The sequence below is a fragment of the Bos taurus genome, chromosome 6, assembly GCF_002263795.3.
Source record: "Bos taurus isolate L1 Dominette 01449 registration number 42190680 breed Hereford chromosome 6, ARS-UCD2.0, whole genome shotgun sequence".
Classification (NCBI taxonomy): domain Eukaryota; kingdom Metazoa; phylum Chordata; class Mammalia; order Artiodactyla; family Bovidae; genus Bos; species Bos taurus.
Genome location: NC_037333.1, coordinates 105,093,585 through 105,116,866, shown reverse-complemented (window position 1 = coordinate 105,116,866; position 23,282 = coordinate 105,093,585). Strand labels below are relative to the sequence as shown.

General features: G+C 49.4%; 1 protein-coding gene and 1 non-coding gene across 12 annotated transcripts in view; one reads left to right on the top strand and one right to left on the bottom strand.

The window, feature by feature from the left end:
• SLC2A9 (solute carrier family 2 member 9) overlaps positions 1–23,282 on the top strand; it is a 280,693-nt gene that overhangs the window by 108,212 nt on the left and 149,199 nt on the right. For all 11 annotated transcript variants that reach the window (XR_009494947.1, XM_059887811.1, XM_015471765.3 and 8 more), the window contains one exon: positions 17,213–17,400. Coding sequence is in view for 10 of the 11 variants with exons in the window: in XM_059887811.1 (XP_059743794.1) it covers positions 17,213–17,400 (188 nt within the window). In the remaining variant the exon portion in view is untranslated. The remainder of the gene's footprint in view (positions 1–17,212; positions 17,401–23,282) is intronic.
• Positions 16,945–17,018, bottom strand: TRNAG-CCC (transfer RNA glycine (anticodon CCC)). Its single transcript has one exon. It is a non-coding gene; the product is annotated as a tRNA-Gly (tRNA).

The following is a 23,282-nucleotide window of genomic DNA, read 5'->3' as shown; positions in this document are numbered from 1 at the left end:
TTGCAGCTCGACTCTGGAAGCTGCTGCAGGCAAAGCTCCTTCCTCATCGGGGCCTCAGTCATTGGCTCTTAAGGCCTTCAACTGATCGGGTGGGGCCACCCAGCTTCCCAGGTGGCACTAGTGGTAAAGAACCCGCCTGCCAGTGCAGAAGATAAAAGAGACGAGCATTCAATCCCAGGGTCGGGAAGATACCTGGAGGAGGGCGTGGCAACCCACTCCCCTATTCTTGCCTTGAGAATCCCTAGGACAGAGGAGCCTGGTGGGCTACAGTCCACAAGGTTGCAAAGAATTAGACATGACTGAAGCAGTTTGGCACACATGGACACACACACCCGGATTCCAGAGAATCATCTGCTTCCTCCAGGTCTAACTGATGTGAATGTTACACCATGACATCTAGACAGGTGTTTGACCAAACACCTGCTTTCTGTGGCTCAGCCAAGGTGACACACAACACTGACCATCGCAGCCCCACCCTGTCCCTTACACCCACAGTCATCTCACCCTGGGACTGATGACACTGTAGGGTCACCTGCTGTTAAATGAGTCTCCCTCCTGCCCCCCCCCCCCCCCCCACACACACACAGGACAGGGACCGCCTGCGTCTCCTTCAGGGCTGTGCTTCCTCCGCTATCCCCTCCGCTATCCCCTCCTCCGTATTCAGCCCATTTCACTTATTTAAAAAGATATGAAAACATATCAAGGCCCTGAAAATGTGGTACAAGGTGCGGAAGACCATTCACTTGTGAAAGTCATTAACAATGGTAAAGAGAAGTGAAGTGAAGTGAAAGTCGCTCAGTCGTGTCCGACTCTTTGCGACCCCATGGACTATCCATGGAATTCTCCAGGCCAGAATACTGGAGTGGGTAGCCTTTCCCTTCTCCAGGGGATCTTCTCAATCCAGGGATGGAACCCAGGTCTCCCGCATTGCGGGCAGATTCTTTACCAGCTGAGCTACCAGGGAGAATGGTGACTAACAATAGTGAGTCCTCCGGGCGAGAAGGCAGCTCAGCCTCTCCATCCCACAGCCCAGCAGCCCAACCCAAGGGGTTGGGACGCACCATCCGCCCACACCTGACTGCTCCTGGAGCAGGGGCTCAAAAGCCAGGGCTCCTGACTCCTAGAGGGAGACTCTTGCCAGTCCTCTTTCACCTGGCATCTTTCCCCTCCAGCTCAGGGGTCTAGAAGTGCCCCATTTCTTGGGCAGGGGCGGGTACATGGGCGGGCGGTGGTCCAGCAGAGGACCCCCTCTCAACACTCAAAGATGAAGAACCTGCCAGAATTCATGAATGTGCTTGGCGGGTACAGAGCACCTCCCAAAACAGCCCCCTAAGTATTCCAGAACTCATTCTTCCTACACTGGGTGTTTCATGAAAAGCAACGATGCCCTTTTTGATATTTTATGAGCCACAGAGCTCCACATCGGAAGCAGTGGAATGGAGACTTTTCATTCCTGGGCCCCAGGGACGCATCAGCTTTGCCTGGGGGTGTGCAGGTGAGATGCAACTGGGGATGATCGGCGCTGTGACTCGGAACAGCGTGTGCATCCTCTGAGCATCCTGGCTAATCAGCTCGTGGGCATCAGTCCCGTTAAGCTGTTATAGACAGCAGGCACTGAGAGAGACCCCAGGATCCAGAGTTACACCCTGGCTGGTATCAGGCACCCTGGGCCTGCTGTGCTGCATCCCTGAGCTATGGTTTCTCACCCTGTGTAATCAGGATGGACAAGATGCTTCCTCTAGGCTGGTCCAGCTGCGGGCTCTGTGGTCAGGCTCTGGCACGTTGGGGCAGGAGCTCGTACTGGGCCCTGGGCTCCTGGAAAACAGGCCCTCAGGGTCTGCTACCACCCATGGGCTCACACTACAGGGCGGTCACAAGTGTGACTGCTGGAGTGTCCTGCTCCCCACCCAAGGAACTGTTCGATGGCACGGAATAAAATGTGTGCTAGTGTGGGAAGCAAAGGAATGGTCCTCTGCCTCCGAAAGGTGTTCATGTATTACTTCCCAGAACCTGTGATCAGGTTAGGCTACATGACAAGGGAATGAGGAAGGCAGGTGGAGTGAAGATGGCTCCTTGACTGACTCTGAGATGGAGAGAGTACCTGGGGTTATCCACCAGGACTCAGTGGAATCACAAGGATTGTTCTAAGGGGAAAAGGAAGACAGAAGAGAGAAAACCAGACAGCTGCATGAGAAGGTTTGGGCCCAAGGCTGCTGGCCTTGAAGATTGAGGAAGAGGCCATGAGACAAGGAGAGCAGGCAGACTATAGAAACCGGAAGAGACAAAGCACGGACGTTCCCCTAGAGCCTCAGAAGGAACTCAGCCCTGATGACACATCGCTTGTGGTACACGGAAGCCGCTTTCAGATTTTGACCTTCAGAACTGTAAGATGATGCTTTGGCATTGTTGTAAGCCATGGCTTGTGGTAACTTGTTACAGCAGCCACAGGAAATTAACAGAGATGTGTTTACTGAATCCATTGTCTTAACCCTCACCAAAAAAAAAAAAAAAAAAGCCTACAGTGTTTCCGTGCATGTGCTCAGTGGTGTCTGACTCTTTGTGATCCCATGGACTATATAGCCCAACAGCCTCCTCTGTGGAAATTCCCAGGCAAGAATACTGGACTGCGTTGCCATTCCCTCCTCCAGGGTGTCTTCCTGACCCAGGGATCAAATCTGCGTCTCCTGCGTTGGCAGGTAGATTCTTTACCACCGCACCACTGGGAGGTCCTATAAGGCTTCTACTCCTTATTATGCAGATGGGACGACTAAGACTCAGAGAGATGCAGGTAGATGACATCACGGTCCCTGAGCTGTTGCACTTGGAACCCAGGAGTAACAGGAACAACATTTCAGACGGAGCGGCGTGATGTAGGGCGTGGCTGCCCAGGTGCTAAGCAGGGCAACAGGATGGGTCCCTCAGAGTCCTCACTCATGCTCGGACCCCAGAGCCCTCACTCCTTATTGATACCACAGGGAGACACCTGTGGCTGCAGAGCAGGGCTGCTGGCACAAATGTGGCCGATGTCATTGCCAATGGGGACACCAGAGCCTCTGTCTCTGAGGCAGAGTGGGAGCCACCACCACTCATGGTGCCAGAGGTTCAACCTGGTGCAGAAGAGTATCTTCCTTCTTCCTACCTTCTCTCCCGCATCAGCGCATCTTATGAGTGGACCTTGACAAGTGGGCTAACACGGAGTCCTGGGAATGTGGAGTACACGATCGTAGCCCAGGAACACAGGAGTGATTCTAAGAGCGTGATTTGGGACTGAGTTCCCAGTGGGCAGGATCTAACTCAGCTAGTAAAGGTGGGATAATTCCTGGTACATGTCACCCCTGGGCCTTTGCACCTGCTCCCCCACCTGGAAGGCTCTTTCCCTAAACGTCTGCCCAGCCCTGCCTCCCTCCCTTCAGCAGGTTCTCTGCTGCACTGGCATCTCTTCTAAAGCATCTTCCCAATACAGTGGCTCCAAGAGTGACGTCTCCTCCACACTGTCACTCACCCTGATTTGATTTTCTTCTTTTGCTGGAATGTTATCAATGACCAGAATTTGCCTAGTTCTAGGTTAATTGGTTTAGTATCTGTTTCCTCGCTCAAATGAAAGCTCCCTGAGGGCAGGAAATTTCCTTGTTTTCTTTGCAGAAACCCCAGCACCCAGAGCAGCACCTGGCACATAATAGATGCTCACTAAACAGTTGTTAAAAGGATAAATGAAACCAGAGTTCAGAGTGCACCTCACAGCGCAGTATGTGTCCTGGTCTCCGGAGCTCTGGACTTCTTTCACACTGGCAGTTGCCCGTGGCGGTTGGAGGGAGGTTGACCTGCCCGGAAACGTGAAGGAGAAGAAGGTTAAGAGGGGGAGACAGGGATGAGGGTGCTGTAGGATGCAGACCAGCCGTTTTCACCAGGGAGATGTTTCAGAGAGTCTCTTTGGCCCTTCTGATGTTTTTGCCTTGATAGTTTCTTCTTCTGTACCTAAGAAGTCTGCCTCAGGGTAGATTTTCCAGGTCAAAGCGAAGCATGTGTGTTTGTACAAAGTCACCTAATTTGGAGACTGCTTGTAGCCTCTCACAGTGGCAGGAAAACTCTGCAGGCAGGGATGTCTGAACATGTGCTGAGAGGGACAGAACCAGACGTGGAATGTTGATGAAGTGTTCAGGAAAGGCCCCAGCTCAAAGTGGTCGTGCTGAGACATGGAGACTGATGTACAATCTGAAAGCCACTCTTCCCTGAAGTCAAATTCCTAGCACTTGTAACTGAGATGAGGGCTCACAGAAGGCTAGCTTTTGGTGTCTAGAAGATGTTCAGTAAATGTGCACTGAATGTTGTTCAGTCGCTAAGTTGTTTCCGACTCTTTATGACCCCATAGACTGCAGCCACGTCAGTTTTTCTGTCGTTCACCATCTCCTGGAGTTTGCTCAAACTCATGTCCACTGAGTGAGTGATGCCATCCAGTCATCTCATCCTCTGTCGTCCCCTTTTCCTCCTGCCTTCAATCTTTCCCAGCATCAGGGTCTTTTCCAGTGAGTCGGCTGTTCACATCAGGTGCAAAAGTATTGGAGTTTCAGCTTCAGCATTAGTCTTTCCAATGAATATTCAGGACTGATTTACCTTAGGATAGACTGGTTGGGTCTCCTTGCAGTCCAAGGGACTCTCAAGAGTCTTCTCCAACAGCACAGCTCAAAAGCATCAATTCTTCAGCCCTCAGTTTTCTTTTTGGTCCAACTCTCACATCTGTACATGACTACTGGAAAAACCATAGCTTTGACTGTATGGACCTTTGTTGGCAAAGCAATGTCTCTGCTTTTTAATACACTGTCATGAGGAAACAAACATGGCCTGCCTGAAGCACAGGTGCACAGGTGGAGGAGGTCCTAACTCCGTGCAATGACCCGAGAGAAAGGAGGAGGGCTGGCTGGCACGCGCTAAGGACCTGTGGCACCTGTCCTGTCCCCATGGCTCGCCTGTTACACCCCTCCCCACCTACGAGATCTGAGTTCTCACTCCCATTTTACAGGTCAGAAAACAGAGACTTGGGGAGGTTGGTACAACCTACCAAAAGTCACTCAGTAAGTGCTGGGGCCAGTTCTTACACCCAAGTTTGTCTTGGTCTATAAAACCACAGAATCTGGGATCTACACAGGTGACTGAAAAGCAGGAGGACAGAGTTTGGCTCAAACAGAATGCATCTGGGGGAGAGTAGCTGAGCTCAGCCTAGACCCTCCTCCAGTCTCAGGGATTATAAATGAGCCATGCCAATACAGGTGACGTGAGAGATGTGGGTTCAGTCCCTGAGTGGGGAAGATCCCCTGGAGGAGGGCACAGCAACCCACTCCAGGATTCTTGCCTAGAGAATCCCATGGACAGAGGAGCCTGGTGGGCTACACAGTCCATGAGGTCGCAAAGAGTCGAACACAACTGAAGTGACTTGGCACAAACACAGTGCCTGCTTTTTGCAGACAGCAGAGGCGTGAACGCCTGGCCGGAGGCCCTGGGCAAGTCAGTGTCTGAGCTGGAACCAGGCTCTTTCTCCTGGCCTGTGTCCATGGGGCTCTCACTGCCCCTCCCCATCCCCGAAGGAGCAGGAGAGGAGCGGAGCTGCAGGCCAAGATCAGGGAAGGACCAGCCCAAACCTGACGGTGCCCCCGTGGTTCTAACCTGCTAGACAACCATGATCGTCCTGCCACTAGCTTTTTGCTCCCATGTCAGTGGTTTATAGGAGCAGGAGTGGCACTGACTTTTACAAGCCCTTGTACTGGCATGTGGGACACTGAGCACCGCAGCGCTGCGAGGGCGTCTGCACGCAGGTCCTCGTAGAGATGAAGAAGCCAGGGGTTCAAGGTCAAGTGGCCTCACCACACCACCCACTAGAGGCTTCGTTTTCCTCTCTTGATTACGTATTAGAACTCCGTCTTTCACTTTATAGACGTCAAGGAGAAAATTGAGGCAGCTTAGATAGCAAGCAAGCACGTGTGTGTGTGTGTGTGTGTGTGTGTGTGTGTGTACTCACTTGTGTGTGTTACCGATGGAACTCAGGGCCCTGGAAGGAGAATGAAGAACCTCTGTAGGTTTTGCAGAGCTGCAGAGAGGTAGCACGCCGTGGAGGTTAGGACCTTAGTTTTTCTGAGCCAGACTGCTGGGGTTCATACACCTACATTGCCATTTCCTGATTGTAAGTGTGTTAGTTGGTCAGTCGTGTCTGACTCTTTGCAACCTTGTGGACTGTAGCCCGCTAGGATCCTCTGTCCATAGGATTTCCCAGGCAAGAATATGGGAGTGTGTTGCCATTCCCTTCTCCAGGGGATCTTCCCGACCCAGGGATTGAACCCACATCTCCTGCATTGCAGGCGGACTCTTTACCATCTGAGCCACCAAGGAAGCCCAGTTGACCCTCTACACATGGGTTTGTTTCTAGGTTCTCTGTTCTATTCCATTGGTCCGTAAGAATCAAAAGGAAGATCTCTAAGAGCTATTAGCATTCCTGTTCCTACTAGCACTGCAGCACGGTTTACAATAGCCAAGATACGGAAACAACCTAAATGTTCGGTTTTGAGTGAATGGATTGAGAAAATGTGATATACTTACCATGGAACATTATTTGGCCTTGCAAAAGGAGGGCATCCTATAACAGGTGACAACATGGATGGATCTCGAGGACATTAGGCTAAGTCAGATGTCAGTCACAGAAGGACAGACACTGCATGTTCTCACTTACATGAGCTATCTAAAAGAGTCAAGTTCAGGGACTTCCTTGGTGGTCCAGTGGTTAAGACTCCACCTTCCAATACAGAGGGTGTGAGTTCCATCCCTGACCAGGCAGCTAAGATCCAACACGCCTTGCAGCTAGAAAACCCAAAGCACAGGACAGAAGCAGTATTGTAACAAATTGCATAAAGACTCAAAAAAATAAGTGTACATCCTCTTGCGGGTTGCTACCCCTAAAATTAATTAATCAATTAATTTAATTAAACAGTCAATTTCATCCAGTCCAGCTGTGGAGTAGTGAGTGCCAGGGACTGGAGTGGGGGACGGAGAATGAGAAGCTGCTATCAACAGGCAGGAAGTCTCAGTTACGCAGTTTGAGCAAGCTCGGGTGACACCAGGAGGCCCGCACCGTCTGTGACCTCCTCCCATCAGCATCATCTTTTGGGCCAAGCCTGCATCACCCCGTGGGCAGGGGCAGTGTAGGAGTGGAAACGCCAGCTCTCCTGTGTGATGTGGGTACATCCCGTGGTCCTACTGAGTCTTGGTTTCCCCCTCTGTTAACAGCGGTCAGAGCACTGATCTTGCAGGGAGGTTGTGCAGCTTCTGCTGGCCCCACCTCCATCTCCGCCCCCCCCCCACCCCCCAGAGTGGTAGCAAGTTGCCTCTGGCTCCCACTCAAGAGAACGCCTTCAAGCAGAGACCCTGCCTTGTTCTTTCCTTAACGTAGTAGACCTTGGCACCTACGGCATGTCAAAGCTCTCAGAAGCCGCAGGTTAATTGAAGTGAACTGAATCTGGTTCTGGTAGCTTCTCCGGTCCGCTGTGTCTTTTCATCATCCTTTGAAGTGTGTGGAAAGAATGATCAGACGGATCCAGGCTGAAACACTGACTCTCTCCTTTCTACCTGGGATCTCTGGGAGGTCTTCTAATGTCTCTGAAGCTCAGGGGGCTAAACCACACTAGGAATTGCAGCCAAGTCTGTAAGACGCCCAGCCCAGGGTCTGGCACACTGTGCCGTGCTTTGAGTCACTTCAGTCATGTCCGATTCTTTACGACTTCATGGATGGCAGCCCACCAGGCTCCTCTGTCCATGGGATCTCCCAGGCAAGAATACTGGAGTGGGTTGCCATGCCCTCCTCCAGGGCATCTTCCCCACCCAGGGGTTGAACCCATATCTCCTGCATCTCCTGCATTGCAGGTGGATTCTTTACCACTGAGCCACCAGGGAAACCCCCTGGCACACAATGCTGCTGCTGCTGCTAAGTCGATTCAGTCGAGTCCAACTCTGTGCGACTCCATAAACGGTAGCCCACCAGGCTCCCCCGCCCCTGGGACTCTCCAGGCAAGAACACTGGAGTGGGTTGCCATTTCCTTCTCCAATGCATGAAAGTGAAAAGTGAAAGTGAAGTCGCTCAGTCGTGTCTGACTCTTAGTGACCCCATGGACTGCAGCCCACCAGGCTCCTCCATCCATGGGATTTTCCAGGCAAGTGTACTGGAGTGGCTATTCTAAATATATGATAATTACAACAAAACCAATATTTACTGCTGGTCTTATTTCTTCACAAACTACGTGAGAAAGCATAGGGAGGGAATTCCATCCCCCACCCTAAGGATCTTTTCATACTTCCTACTTTTTGCTTCCTCTTGTATCTAAAGTTATTAGGTAGCACATCATCTTCAATTTACTTCTTCAAATATGCTAGGTGTTCTATTGAAAATCCCTTCTTCATTTGATTGGGTATGCTGCTGCTGCTAAGTCGCTTCAGTCGTGTCCGACTCTGTGTGACCCCATAGACGGCAGCCCACCAGGCTCCCCCGTCCCTGGGATTCTCCAGGCAAGAACACTGGAGTGGGTTGCCATTTCCTTCTCCAATGCATGAAAGTGAGAAATGAAAGTGAAGTCGCTCAGTCGTGTCCGACTCTTAGCGATCCCATAGACTGCAGCCTACCAGGCTCCTCCATCCATGGGATTCTCCAGGCAAAAGTACTGGAGTGGGGTGCCATTGCCTTCTCCGCTGGCACACAATAGGTGCACAATAAATGTTCACCACCTCGCCCCTGGTTGGTGTTCTGAGTCCCCTCGAGTAAAGGCCAGTCTTTAACTGGTACAAGAATTAGTTGCAAAATGCCTCCCACTCCCAGCCCGAGAGTTGACCATGCCCCCAGAGGGGTTTTTTTCCAGGTGGGAAATGAAAATTCTCGCTCCTTTTTCAAGGTCTTTGGAGTTAGCGATTAGAACACAGAGGACATATGAAAGAGAGGTGAATCCTGAGAAGCAAGGGTGGGTGGGAGGCTGAGCCGGAGGGGAAGCTCTGGGGCAGACAGGTGAGTTGTTTAAGTGGCTTGGGGATTCAGGAAGATGGACTCCTCTGGGAGGGTTGTCTTCCATAGAGAATGACTTTTGGAAATGACTCACAGATTAGTCGTTTCTAAAGCCCTCTCCTCTCTCTCCACAGACAGCTAGTTACAACTGTGTGTGTCCGTCTCAATCCCTGCCCCCCACCACCACCCAGATGTGTCTCCCCCCTCCCATGGAACCTGCACACTTCTGGGTTTGTGTGCTTGTGTTTAGAGACTTTGTCCCCCTTCCCATCTTCCTGTTTAAGGCCTGGGGTCCTCCCACAACATCTCCAATGAGTGGTCATCAGGCCTCTCCTTGCACACCTCCAGGGATGGGGAACTCACTGCTCGAGAGACCACCCAGCCCACCCTGGAACACATCAATCCAACAGTTCTTTCTTGTGGCGAGCTGATATCCCATTCATCACAGCTCTGCCCTTACTCCTGGTCTGACTCTGGGCCAAGGAGAATAAGACCAACCCCAGCCACACACAGACTTCTCCCTCAGAGCCCCCTCTCCTCTGGACTAAAGTGAAAGTGAAAGTCGCTCAGTCGTGTCTGACTCTTTGTGACCCCATGGGCTATACAGTCCATGGAATTCTCCAGGCCAGAATACAGGAGTGGGTAGCCTTTCCCTTCTCCAGGGGATCTTCCCAACCCAGGGATCAAAGCCAGGTCTCCCGCATTGCAGGCATATTCTTTACCATCAGAGCCACCAGAGAAGCCCAACTCATCAGCAAATGTGAGTAGGGTCCAGTTACATTTTTCCAGCGTGGTTTGAGCACCTGCTGCATACCAGGCCCTGAATGAGACCCAGTCTCTGGCACGATGTGTCATAAGCTGCACACCAGTATCAGGGCCTGCCCTGGAGCTGGTGGGACTCCGGTGATGACAGAGGCAGCAGTGGTGGCCATTAGCCAGCTGCAGGACACCCCTGTCAGCATGGCGCATGATCTGTACCCTGGCATGGACGTCTGCCCCTGTGAGTGGGATCCCTGCTCCAGAGGCTGATCGCAGGCCTTCACCTAAAGACCAGAGGGAAGCGATGTGGTTACTCACAGGCTCCGAGAGTGCAGCTGGTACATTTCCATCTTCCCAGCTGTCTTTTGGCTGTCCTCACAGAATCACCGGAAGATGTTGCCTTTTCGTATTTTAACAACCAAAATTTAGGAAAACTCACTGAAACTCTTCTTCTGGAATATTTTCAAACAGAAATAATTTTTTTTAATGTTTGCAAATTTTTTTTTACTGAGCAGATTTGAGCGTTTGAATAGGTGACCTATGTCCATCAGTTTGGTTTCCAAGCCACAAGGTGATAGAAGCATTTCCAAACATCTTTTTTTAGAATAACTTCCATCAAAAAGTTGCTACTCTCACTCTTGTGTTAAAAACGTCACCTTACCTTGAAAAGATAGATTGCTTCTGTCTTGTCTTTTAAGACTTTCTGCCAGGCCGTCTCCTGTCACAGCCACGGGAGCTGACAACAGGCTTATGCCTGGAGCGAGGTGGCAGGTCTGCTGTTCTGTCTTTGTGCTGCCTTTGTTCATTTTATCTTTAATCTGTCATTTCTTTGGAGGATTCTTTATCAGCTGCCTGTACATTTGTCATGGTTGAAAGTGAAAGTTGCTCAGTCGTGTCCAACTCTTCGTGACCCCATGCGCTATACAGTCCATGGAACTCTCCAGGCCAGAATACTGGAGTGGGTAGCCTTTCCCTTCTCCAGAAGATCTTTCCAACCCAGGATCCAACCCAGGTCTCCTGCATTGCAGGCGGACTCTTTACCAGCTGAGCCACAAGGGAAGCCCAAGAATACTGGAGTGGGTAGCCTATCTCCTTGTCGTGGTTGATTCTGTTAAAACGGAAAACTACCCTTCTCAGATCCACTAACCAGTAAATTACACACGTAACTTTAATATATCACTCTGCACCAAAAACAAAGGAAGACGAAGGGCTGACAGCTCCAGTGATTGGCGGAGCCCTCACGCCCCTTCACTTGGGCCGTGTGAAAACTCTAGGGTTGGTCCATGTTGAAATGTTATAAAACTAGAACATAAGTTCCAGTATTTTTTACTACGCCTACTGTGGATCCTACTGCTGTCAATAATAAAAAGGAACCAAACCTAAATTAAAAACCCAGTGATTTCCTCCTCTTAAATACTAATACAGTGGGAAAAGCCACGTATCGATGAAACCTCTCTTTTTAGAAGCGCTGAGGCCCACGCTGTGCTGAGTTCAGTGCGCTTCCTTACCTGTGACTGCAAAGGCCATCACCCTGGGCTCCCCAGAAAATCCCTTGGCCTGCCTTGTCCCAGGGCCCCTCCGGATCATAAGAACATGTTCTCCAGATTGTTCTGTGCTTTGCTCTAGCATGATGTGATAAATGCTAACATAAGGTGATCACGGGTGGTTGCTGCTAGAACAAAGTACCACAAATTGGGAGGCTTTAAAGCAGCAGAAATTTATTTTCTCATGGTCCTGGAGGCCAGAGGTTCAAAATCAAGGTGTCAACAGGACCTGCTTTACCTGCTAGCATCTGGTGTTACCAGCAGTCCTTTGCATTCCTTGGCTTAACAGCCGCATCACGCCAACCCCTGCCTCTGCCGTCATGCGGCCGTCTCCCCGGTGTCTGTCTGTCTGTGATTCTTTACCTCTTCCTACAAGGACGAGAGTCATATGGGATTCAGGGCCCACCCTCCTCCAGGATGACCTCAGCTTAACTGATACCACAGTTGCATCTGCAAAGATCCCTTTTCCAAATAAACCAGCTGTAGGTTAGGACTTGAACATATGTGTATGGGGCCAGAATTCAACCCACCATAGGTTAGAGTGTTTTGTAGTCATTGTCAGGTTAAGATAAAAGAAGCAAGCCCCAGGAGGCTGTAGCAAGCGCCTTCTGTCGTAGTTAGTGGCCTTACAGTGCCTCCTGGTCATTAAGAGCCAGCCCTGCTTAAAGGAATACGTGAGTGCTGATGTTTAATACTGCTGGCAGCCCAGGGCTGTTCTGTCCATTTTACAGATGAGAAAACTAAGGCACAGAAATATTAAATAACTGGCCTGGCATCCGACTAGGTGAAAAGTGGTGAAGCCAGGATGGGGACTCATCCAGAGTGGCCCCAGAGTCGGGGCTCTTAAACACCACCACCCACTGTTACACAACCGGTCACAGGTGTGGTGACCTCGCGGGTGTCACCGTACCAGAGTGCCATGCCATTCCACCCCTCTGGAATCCGGGGAAAGAGATGGGTGAGGCTCCAGAGGCCTACAGGGCTCCATGGCTGACAGGCGGCAGATCTGGGGTGGCACCCAGCTCAGCCTGTCTCCATGGCTGTCGCCTCCTCTCCACTAGACACCTGTGCCCATTTTACTCAGGGCACAGCATTTTGTGGTTATTTCAGGGCCTGAACCAGGCTGCCCTCAACCTTCAGTTCTTTCTCTGAGTTTGCCAGGCTCAGGCTCCACTTCCAGAAAGGGCATCATTGGGCTGGAAAATTTCAGGGCTGTGAGTCAGCCCTGGCCGAGAACACCTGTTTTTCTTGATATCTCTATGTTGTGGTATGAAGTGTGGGTGGGCAGGATGCGGGTTCAGCTCTCTTAGATGGTGAGGATAGGAGCTCACGGGACCACACAGCCTCCAGCTCATCACCCCTTTCCCCCATCACCCACTTCCAAATCCAGGCTCCGGCCATGAATGGTCTCCCAGACCCATCCCTTGGACACTCCTGGCACGTATTGTCCACGTGGGTCCAGCTAACATGTGGCACATGAGCCACCAGCCTGCTCTGTTGGATTCTGCCTGGTCCGTCACCCATTCTTCCCCACTGGGCAGAGAGGACAACCTCAGAATCCCCCTCAACCCCAAGTCCCAGGCAGCTGTGACCACTCAGGGAGAATCAGATGCCAGCAGAGCCCTGCCCTATATCCTCACTAACTGAGAGAGCTGGCACCAGGAAGGCCCGTGCCTGAAGCCAGGGTAAGCTTCTGGGTGAGCCCAGAGGTCCCACCCCAACATGCTCCCCAACTATTCTAGAGCACCAAATAAGCACTTTTCAGGACCAGGCACCCCTCCAGGTGAGGGCCCACCACCCAGTCCTTATACCCCGAGAGGCTCACACGAGTATCATCCCTGAATTAGAGGTGAGGATGGAGTCCAGAGAGGCTGAGTGACTCTTCTGTGGCCACCCACCCAGGACGCTCCATCTAGGGCTATGTGCTTAAACCGTAGGCTTGCGACTGCATGGCCCAAGTCTGTGACCTCCATCCCTTCCAAGCTCTCCCTCCCAGATTCCTAGAAGTACTGGACAGACACATCCCCCTTTGCCCTTACTAAGTCTTTCATGATGCTGGTTTCACTCATGCCCTCTAGCTTCCCAGCGGGGCACTTGTCCCTGAAAGGGGTCGCTGATGGCACTGAGCTCCAGGCTGAGCCATGCTCCAGGCTTTGCCTGGTGCCTTGCCTACTCTGCAGGTGGTTGTCATAGTGACGTGGAGACAGAGGTGGCCTCAGCCCCATCTTACAGTTAAGACCTAAGGCTTGAAAGATCAGGTGCTTTCCCCGTGTCCTGCAGAAAGTGAGTGGTGGTGGGGTTGAACCTACAACTTCCTCATTTCAGTGGCTCTGCGTTGGTTTTCCTTTGGTGGCTTAAAACATCAATTTATTACCTTATAGTTCTGGAAGTCAAAACTGCAAAATAGGACTCAACAGGCTAATATCAAAGTGCTGGCAGGGCTGGGATCCTTTCTGGGGGCTCCAGGGGAGAATCATTCCTGGCCTTTTCCAGCTCGTAGAGGTGGCCCGCACTCCTTGGCTCGTGACCCCTTCCTCCTTTAAAGTGCATCCCTCCTCCAACCCCTGTTTCCATGGTCACATCAGTTTCTCTCTCACTCTGACCCTCCTACCTTTCTTTTATAAGGACCCTTGTGATGACATTGGGCCCACCTAGATAATCCAGGATAACCTCCCCATCTCAAGGCCTTTACATTAATCACATATGCAGTGCCCCTTTGGCCATGAATGCTAACTTATTCACAGGTACTGGGGATTAGAATGTGGACTGACATGGGTGTCATTCTTCTGCCTACCCCTGGCTTTTTCTGCTCTTCAAAGTGCCTCCTAAAAGACAGAGATAGGGAGTAACCTGGTGATATTTGCCTCCTCTCTGCCCAGTGCCATCCATGGAGCTCCCCTCCCGGCTCCCAGGATGTCCTGAATTTGCTCCCTCTGTGACACTGCCACGTGAAGTTAGAATCACACTTCTTGATGTACTTCTGCACAATGTTAGTTGATGCACCAGGAAACACATTTGGGAAATGTGGATCTAAACAAAATGAAATGGGTGTCTTTCTCACAGGACTTATCAGAACCATTACTTTTTTTGTTTTAATTTTCTTTCTTTCTTAATTTTATTATTTATTTTGGCTGTGCTGGGTCTTCATAGCTACACATAGTCTTTTCCTAGTTGCGGTGTTCAGGCTTCTCATTGCAGAGGCTTCTCTTTTTGTGAAGCACAGGCTCTAGGATGAGAGGACTTCAGTAGCTGTGGCGCACAAGATTAGTTGCTCCACAGCATGTGAAATCCTTCCAGACCAGGGATTGAACCCATGTCCCCTGCACTGGCAAGCAGACTCTTAATCACTGGACCACCAGAGAAGTCCACAACCTTTGCTAGTCTAATGTAAAGTTTGAACCCCTGGGAGCTAGCACTCATGCAGTGAGACTAAACTTCTCTGATCAGGGAATCTTGTTCCCATGGAGCCTCTCCTGGGATTGGAATTCCACAAAAAAAACTGATTTGGAAATGTGATGTGATTGTAGTGGAGACACCACCTCCCCAGTGCAGTGTCTGGAGCACAGCAGACGCTCAGTAAGTTTGTACTGAGAACTGGCTCTGAACAGCCCATGATTTCGGCCCACCATACACGAGACCATCCCTTTACATGACCAGTACTGTCCCCACAGGATCAACAAACACCAACTTGGCACCTGCTCTCCCCCGGGCACCAGGCACTGGACTTCCAGGTGCTCACAGCAGGCGCTGATGAAAGTGTGGTGAGAAAGTGCCAAGGTAGGAAAAAGCGCAAGGGACTGTGAGAGCCCAGGCTCTGACTTCGAAGTGGGAAAAGTTAGCCAGGCGAGGAAAGGCAGGAAGAGCATTCCCGGTAGAGAGAAGGGCATGGCCAAGTGCAGAGAGAAGAGAAGCCACTACAATGAGAAGCCTGTGTACTGCACTCAGAGAGTAGCCCCTGCTCGCTGCAAACAGAGAAAAGTTGGGGCAGCAACAAAGACCCAGTACAACCAAAAATAAATAAATAATTTTTAAAATTAAAAAAGAATGAGATCAGAACTTTTAAGAGGAAGAAGAAAGAATTTTGCTCCAGGAAACTCTAAGAGCTGAACAATGAGTTTAACTGAGAGCTTCCCAGCAGCCGAAGTGAAAAGGGGGAAAAAAAAAAAAGGTTCTCAAGTTCTCCTTATTTATGTATGTCAGGAAGAAGAGAGAAATATTTTCTTGCCCTGAAACTCTAGGCTTACTTTATGACATGAATATTGCATTTTTGAACTTTGAGAAATACTATGGTTTAGTGAATGCTACAGAAACATTTCCCCCTCAGCTGTTTCCTCCACTTATCTTTAATAAATGCTGGGAAAGGTATTAAATTACAGCTTACAAAAGAGACATTCGGAGGTGGTTTTTACTATACTTCTGGAAATAACACCTCAGAGCCTTCCTGGGCTTGCAGAATCTGGAGAGATTTAACAACCATGTTTTGATTTTTCCGACTTAAGAAAAGCAGTTTCACCTGGCCTGAGGCTCAGAGCAGTGTTTTTAGGGATAATGCGCACTGTATCAGGAATGGACTGTCCCCAGGAGCCATCACAAGCCACCTCCCCTGTAGGAGGATGAATACCTAAGTGCTGAATATTTAAATCTGCATTCTAAAACCATCTCCCCAGATCTAATTATTGTGATCTCGGGGGTCTAATCAGACAGCCCAGCTTCGTGCATATATCCATGGCGGTTTGCACAATTAAGGGCTTGGTAAAAAAAAAAAAAAAAAAAAGATGACATGCTCACTGAGGCTGGAAATTTGCAGTGTTCAGCCTGGGAAAGCCTGAGTCACAGGGGTGAGCTTGAATCCTGGGAAGACTGGCTCTTTGAGAATATTTCAATCCAGCTTTCTGTGTTTCACAGGGCTGTGTGGAAAGGGCCCTGGAGATCATTTAGTTCAATCCCCGTTCCAGGCATCCTGGTCAGGTGGCAGTCTGACTTCCGTCTAGAGGCCACCAGTGAGAATGAGCACACAGGGCTGGGCAGACAGGAGGTGCTCAGTGCATCATCATGGAGCCAGGGGTTTAGCATATGTTACATCACTTGGTCATTACAGGAACTTTTTGAGGCATGAACGCTGCTCATCTACCCAGAGGTAGAGATGGGATTTGAACCCTGGATGTGCTCAGCTTTGCAGTGGGGGCAATCAGAGGAGCCTGGTTCTCTAGGGGTTCTTCTCCTGGCCAACTCAATGACCTTGAGCAGGTCACTACATCTCTGTGGGCCTCCTGTTTTCCTACTTTTGTTTTGTATATATCAGTTCAGGTCAGTCGCTCAGTCATGTCCAACTCTTTGCAACCCCATGGACTGCCGCACGCCAGGCTTCCCTGTCCATCACCAACTCCTGGAGTTTACTCATACTCGTGTCCATTGAATCGGTGCTGCCATCCAACCATCTCATCCTTGTCATCCTCTTCTCCTCCTGCCTTCAATCCTTCCCAGAATCAGGGTCTTTGTGTGTGTGTGTATATATAATTTATCTATTTGGCTGCTCCAGTCTTACTTGCAGCATGCAGAATCTTGCTCTTCATTGTCACATGTGAACGCTTAGTTGTGGCCTATGGGATTCAGTTCCCTGACCAGGGATCAAACCTGGGACCCCTGCAGTGGGAGAACAGAGTTCTTGGCCACTGGACCATCAGGGAGGTCCCTGTTTTCTTACTTTTAAACAAGGGCTTGGCACTCCATGGCCTCAACGACCCCTGCCAGCTCCATCTCTGATATACAACCATCCGGTGTGTCTGGATGGTGGGACAGACCATCCCCGGGGGCCCCAACATCAGACACAGCGGACGTCCTAATAATCCCCACTGAAATCCGTGCTCCTCCCCATTGGTAGCCTTCCGGACCTTCTTGGGCAAAGAGGACGTCTCCCGTGAGATGCAGGAGGTCCTGGCGGAGAGCCGCGTGCAGAGGAACATCCGGCTGGTATCTGTGCTGGAGCTGCTCAGGAGTCCCTTCGTTCGCTGGCAGCTCATCACCGCAGTCATCTCCATGGCCTGCTACCAGCTCTCTGGCCTCAATGCGGTGAGTGCCCCAGCACAGACAGAGGAACCGGAGGGAAGGGTGGGGGGAGGTGGGCCAGGGCTTGGACCCTGTATGCCCTGGGTTCTAGCCCAGTTCTGTGCCACTGGGCAATCATGTAACCTGACCATCAGTTTCCATATCTGTAAAATGGGATAATGTAATATGGAAAGAGGTAATCTATGTGAGATGTTCAATGAAGCAGCTAGCCCAGAATTACCCCTTACTAAATGCTGCTATCATTATAATTACTTATCCCTAGAAACACTTAGAAATCATATGTCTTTAAAATATATATTTATTTATTTGGCTGTGTCAGGTCTTAGTTGCGGCACACATGATCTTTCCTTGCAGCATGCAGATTTTTCTCTAGTTGTGTTTTCAGTCTCCAGAGCATGGGCTCTGTAGTTGTCCCACGGCACGTGGGATCTTAGTTCCCCGCCCAGGGATGGAGCCTGCATCCCTGCATTGGAAGGCAGATTTTTAACCACTGGGCCACCAGAGAAGTGCCTAAAAGTCATATTTCTTAAGGAAGATATTAGAAAGTCACAAGTAAGTGACATGACATTGAGATTATTTAAAGAAAGGTACCCTTGGCTGGGCTGATGCTGGGAAAGATTGAAGGTAGGAGGAGAAGGGGACAACAGAGGATGAGATGGTTGGATGGCTTCACTGACTCAATGGACATGAGTTTGAGCAAGCTCCAGGAGATAGTGAAGGACAAGGAAGCCTTGCATGCTGCAGTCCGTGGGGTCGCAAAGAGTCGGATTCAGCAACTGTTCAACAACAACATTGGTTGGGCTGGCTTCAATGTATGATTTTGACCTGATAAAATTTAAAGGCTTTAAAGAAAAGTTTCTTGAGGCCCAAGTCGATGTGGGCAGGTAAACCAGAGGAGGGTCTTCTTCTCTGGGGTACCCTAACCCACCAATGGACAGAGCCTCCCCTTCTCTCTTAGGGGCTCCAAAATGTAGAATTCAGAAATTTAGGAGTAGGGAGGCAGACTTAGGATCATTACTGTTATGGCTGCTTCTGGAAAACAGTGGATTGCCTCCAGGGGTAGTGAGTTCCCCATTTGTGAAAGTGTGCAAGCCAGCTGGCCAGCCACTTGGCAGGAATACATAGAGGAGATTCCTGCACTGAAGGAATCAGATTCCCTCGAGGTCAGTTACATAGCTCAGGACAAGTGTGGCTGGGCCCAGAGGGCAGGAGAAGGGAACTTCTGAAGAAGCCCAGATGAAAGAGTTGCCCTGGCATACCAGAGTCAGCAGGGAGGATGTTTGTGGGTGGGTAGGGAAGGCAACCTGAAAGGGGAGTAGTTCCAGTCAGGGGGTAGGGGATGGGGGGGAAGTTAACAACCCAGTGTTCAGCCTCATTTCTCTTTTTTCTCTTGCATCTTTTGTTGGAAATATCAGGATGAAGTGAAATCGTCTTGTGGCTTATTTGCTTAACCTTGGTCTAGTTGTGTCAGCAGAAGGAGGGGCACCTGGGTTAACTTGCCTGACCTTGATCTAGTCCTATTGTTGCCTCCTCTGGATAAGACCAAGGTCGTGCTTATTGTTGAATCACCAAGTCGTGTCCAACTCTTTGCAACCCCATAGACTGCAGCATGCCAGGCTTCCCTGTCCCTCACCATCTCCCAGAGCTTGCCCAAGTTCATATCCATCGAGTTGGTGATGCTATCCAACCATCTCATCCTCTGTTGTCCCCTTCTCTTGGCTTTAATCTTTCCCAACATCAGGGTCTTTTCCAATGAGTCGGCTCTTCAGGTGGACAAAGTATTGATGCTTCAGCTTCAGCATCAGTCCTACCAAAGAGTATTCAGGGTTGATTTTCTTTAGGATTAACTGGTTTGATCTCTTTGCTTTCCCAGGGACTTTCAAGAGTCTTCTCTAGCACCACACTTCAAAAAGTCAATTCTCTGTTCTCACATCCATACATAACTACTGGAAAATCCATAGCTTTGACTACATGGACCTCTGTTGTGCTAGACTGTTTCAAATGCTCCCTCCCTGTTCTGAGTAAGCAGAGAGAGAAAGCATCTGTTTCTTAAAGTTAACACGTGGAATTGTAAAGCCACATATGGAATCTGTATGTAATGAGACATTTAGATAGAGAACCATGACATTTCTAAACAGAATTCTCTCCTTCTGTGAGACATAATTTTCCAATTTGCATATGCTGTATTACTTTGTAAATTCCACTTGAGTGTTTCTGTAAGCCCCACTGCATAAGCATAGATGGAGAAAAAAAAAATCTCTGCTCCCAGAGCCAGCAGATCTGAGATCTCAGTCACTTTCCTTTGCGTTGACTACTTTCCAACTCTTTTTTTTTCTTTCTTTTTTAAAATTTATTTATTTATTTACTTACTTTGGCCATGCTAGGCCTTTCATTGCTGTTCGTGGGCTTTCTCTAATTGTGGAGAGTGGAGGGGCTGCTCTAGCTGTGGTGCACAGTCGTCTCATGGCAGTGGCTTCTCCAGCTGTGGAGCACAGGCTTCAGCAGCTGGGGAGCACGGGCTCAGTAGTTGTGGCTCACGGGCTCTAGAGCACAGGCTCAGTAGTCGTGGTGCGCCGCCTTAGTTGCTCCGACAACATGAACTCTTTCCAGGCCAGGGATCAAACCCGTGTCGCCTGTATCGTCAGGCGGATTCTTATCCACTGTGCCACCTGGGAAGTCCTCCATCTTATCATTGTAAGGACATTTAGCATGACATTTATCTTCTTCACAAACGTTTAAATGCACAATATGACATTGTTAACCATGGGCATCATATTGTACAGATCTTTAGAGCTTGTTCATCTTGCTTAAACTGAAACTTTATACCTATTCATTAATGACACTGAGTTTCCCCCACTCCCAGCCCCTGGCAACTACCCCAGTTTGACTCCATGCTTCAGAGTATACGTGTATGTCACCGGGTTGGGTCCCTAGGTCATCCCTAGGCAGTCAAGGGGACAAGTCCTACTTCATTCTTACATGAAGTGAAGTGAAGTGAAAGTCGCTGAGTCGTATCCGCCTCTTTGCGACTCCATGGACTATACAGTCCATGAAATTCTCCAGGCCAGAATACTGGAGTGGGTAGCCTATCCCTTCTCCAGCAAATCTTCCTGACCCAAGAATCAAACCAGGGTCTCCTGCATTGCAGGCAGATTCTTTACCAACTGAGCATTCAGGGAAGCCCTCATTCTTACATACTAAAGGACAAGTGCCGGTGAGCAGCAAATCCCAGCCTCAGAGCCCACTGTCCTATGCCCTAGTCCAAGCTCCCTCCCTGTACCTGGAAAAAGCTACCTTCTACCCCCAAATAATTCACAAGATCAAAGGAGAGAGCTAGCTAACACAGATGAAAGCCTCTAAATGCACTTTAATACTTGCTCTGTCCCCTTAGTTTTACCAGAAATTATGTGGGGGGATCATAAAGAATGCTGAGTGCTGAAGAATTAATGCTTTTGAATTGTGGTGATGGAGAAGACTCTTGAAAGTCCATTGGACTGCAAGGAGATCCAACCAGTCAATCCTAAAGGAAATCAATCCTGAATATTCATTGGAAGGACTGATGCTGAAGCTGAAGCTCCAGTACTTTGGTTACCTGATGCAAAGAGTCAACTCATTGAGAAAGACCCTGATGCTGGGAAAGATTGAGGGCAGGAGGAAAAGGGGATGACAGAAGATGAGATGGTTAGATAACATCACCTATTCAATGGACATGAATTTGAGCAAACTTTGGGAGATAGTTGAGGACAGAGGAGCCTGGCATGCTACAGTCCGTGGGGTCCCAGAGAGTTGGACACAACTTAATGACTGAACAACAACAATGAATGTTGGGGGACACAGTCTATATGTTAAGACAGGCATAAACACTGCTAGGCATCTCCATTCATCACTTTATTCTGGACCCAAACGTCTTGCAGGGTAGGTGGCTCCATCCCCGTTTTCTAAATGAAGAAGCTGAGGCTTGCAGAGGATCAAGGACTTGCTCAAGGTCATGGTGGGTTACACGTCCTGGCAGCAGGGCCCTGACAGATTCCCCAGCCCATCTCTGAGACCTTATACCCTGCACTGAACCAGTCTTTCTCAGCCTTAGCACTATGCACATTTGGGGCTGGAAAATTCATTGTCGTAGAATTTTAGTATACACTCTAGGATGTTTTGCAGCTTACCAGACCTCTACTCCCTAGGTGACAGTTCATGCAACAAACAAACATGTCTCCATCATGGCAAAATGTCCCCTGGGGACAAAAATTGCCCCCAGTCGAGAATCACTGTCCTAAACAAGCATTACATATTGTTCAGTACTTTTTTTTTTTGCTAAAGAGTCGATGAATGGTTTTCACACTCTTTAGAAATCAAGTGAAAGTTGAACATAACATTTAGTTATTTCTCATTCCCTTTTCAGCATCAGATTGTTTTTCCCCTCCTTCTCACAGTAACTTTCAAGTTCTCGTCTCTAAAATTAGACCTGTCACTTAAAATTATTTTGTGTAGCTGCCTTCCTCCAACAATTTGTTCTTTGCTCAAAAAAACAGACTTGTGTTTTTGGTTTCTGTGCAAAGATTCAGTCTCTCTGATGCTGCTCCCTCCCCATAACCATCATTGAGGATGGAGACCCTTCCCAGGGTCCATGGGTCTCCAGCAGCCCATGACGCATGGAGGCAGCTGAGTGTTATGTGAGGAAAGGAGTAGGAGGTAAGAACAGGGGTAGGGAGGGTGCACTTCCTACCAAGTCCTTGAGGGGAAAATTTGACTGGATTGCCAAACCTGAGACAAGAAAGCCATAGTTTTCTTGAACGTTCTGGAATCTTCTAGAATGTGAAGAATGACAGTGGAACTCTCATCTCCTTAGGTTACCCTTCCTTCTTTTGAATTTCTCCCTTCTTCAACAGAGGAGGCCAATCATACCAACTCCTCCAGTCCTCAGTTTCCTCTTATGGAAAATGGAGATATAGATTCTTTTTTTTTTTTTTTTTTTTCACAGCTACCATGAGGATTGCATGAAATCATGTGTGTTTGTGTTAGTTGCTCAGTTCGTGTCCAACTCTTTGCTTCCCCATGGACTGTAGCCTCTGTCCATGGAATTCTTCAGGCAAGAATACTGGAGTGGGTTGCCATTCCCTTCTCCAGGGATCCTTCTGACCCAGGGATTGAACCCAGATCTCCCGCGTTGCAAGCAGATTCTTTATCATCTGAGCCACCAGGGAAGCTCGATGAAATTATGGACAGACACTATCTCTGATGGTAACTGATGGGCCTCTTTTAGATCCCCCTTCCTCTTAGCTGGTATCAGCAAGACTGTTCCTAGCAGTGCTTTCTTCTTTCTCAATGCCACACACTTAAACTTTGCTGCTTCTGACATGCACCATACTTGGGAAGCAAGACTCCTAATCTTGTCAGAATAAACGTAAAACATGAGTGGGGAGGCTCAGAGCGCAGGCTGGTAGGAAGCCATGTGGGTCTGATAATATTCATTCTAGATGTTCAGTTCAGTTCAGTTCAGTAACTCAGTCGTGTCTGACTCTTTGCGACCCCATGAACAACAGGCCTCCCTGTCCATCACCAACTCCTGGAGTTTACCCAAACTCATGTCCATTGAGTGAGTGATGCCATCCAACCATCTCATCCTCTGTCATCCCCTTCTCCTCCTGCCCTCAATCTTTCCCAGCATCAGGGTCTTTTCAAATGAGTCAGCTCTTCACATCAGGTGGCCAAAGTATTGGAGTTTCAGCTTCAGCATCAGTCCTTTCAATGAACATCCAGGACTGACCTCCTTTAGGATGGACTGGTTGGATCTCCTTGAAGTCCAAGGGACTCTCAAGAGTCTTCTCCAACACCACAGTTCAAAAGCATCAGTTAGTTCTTCAGTGCTCAGGTTTCTTTATAGTCCA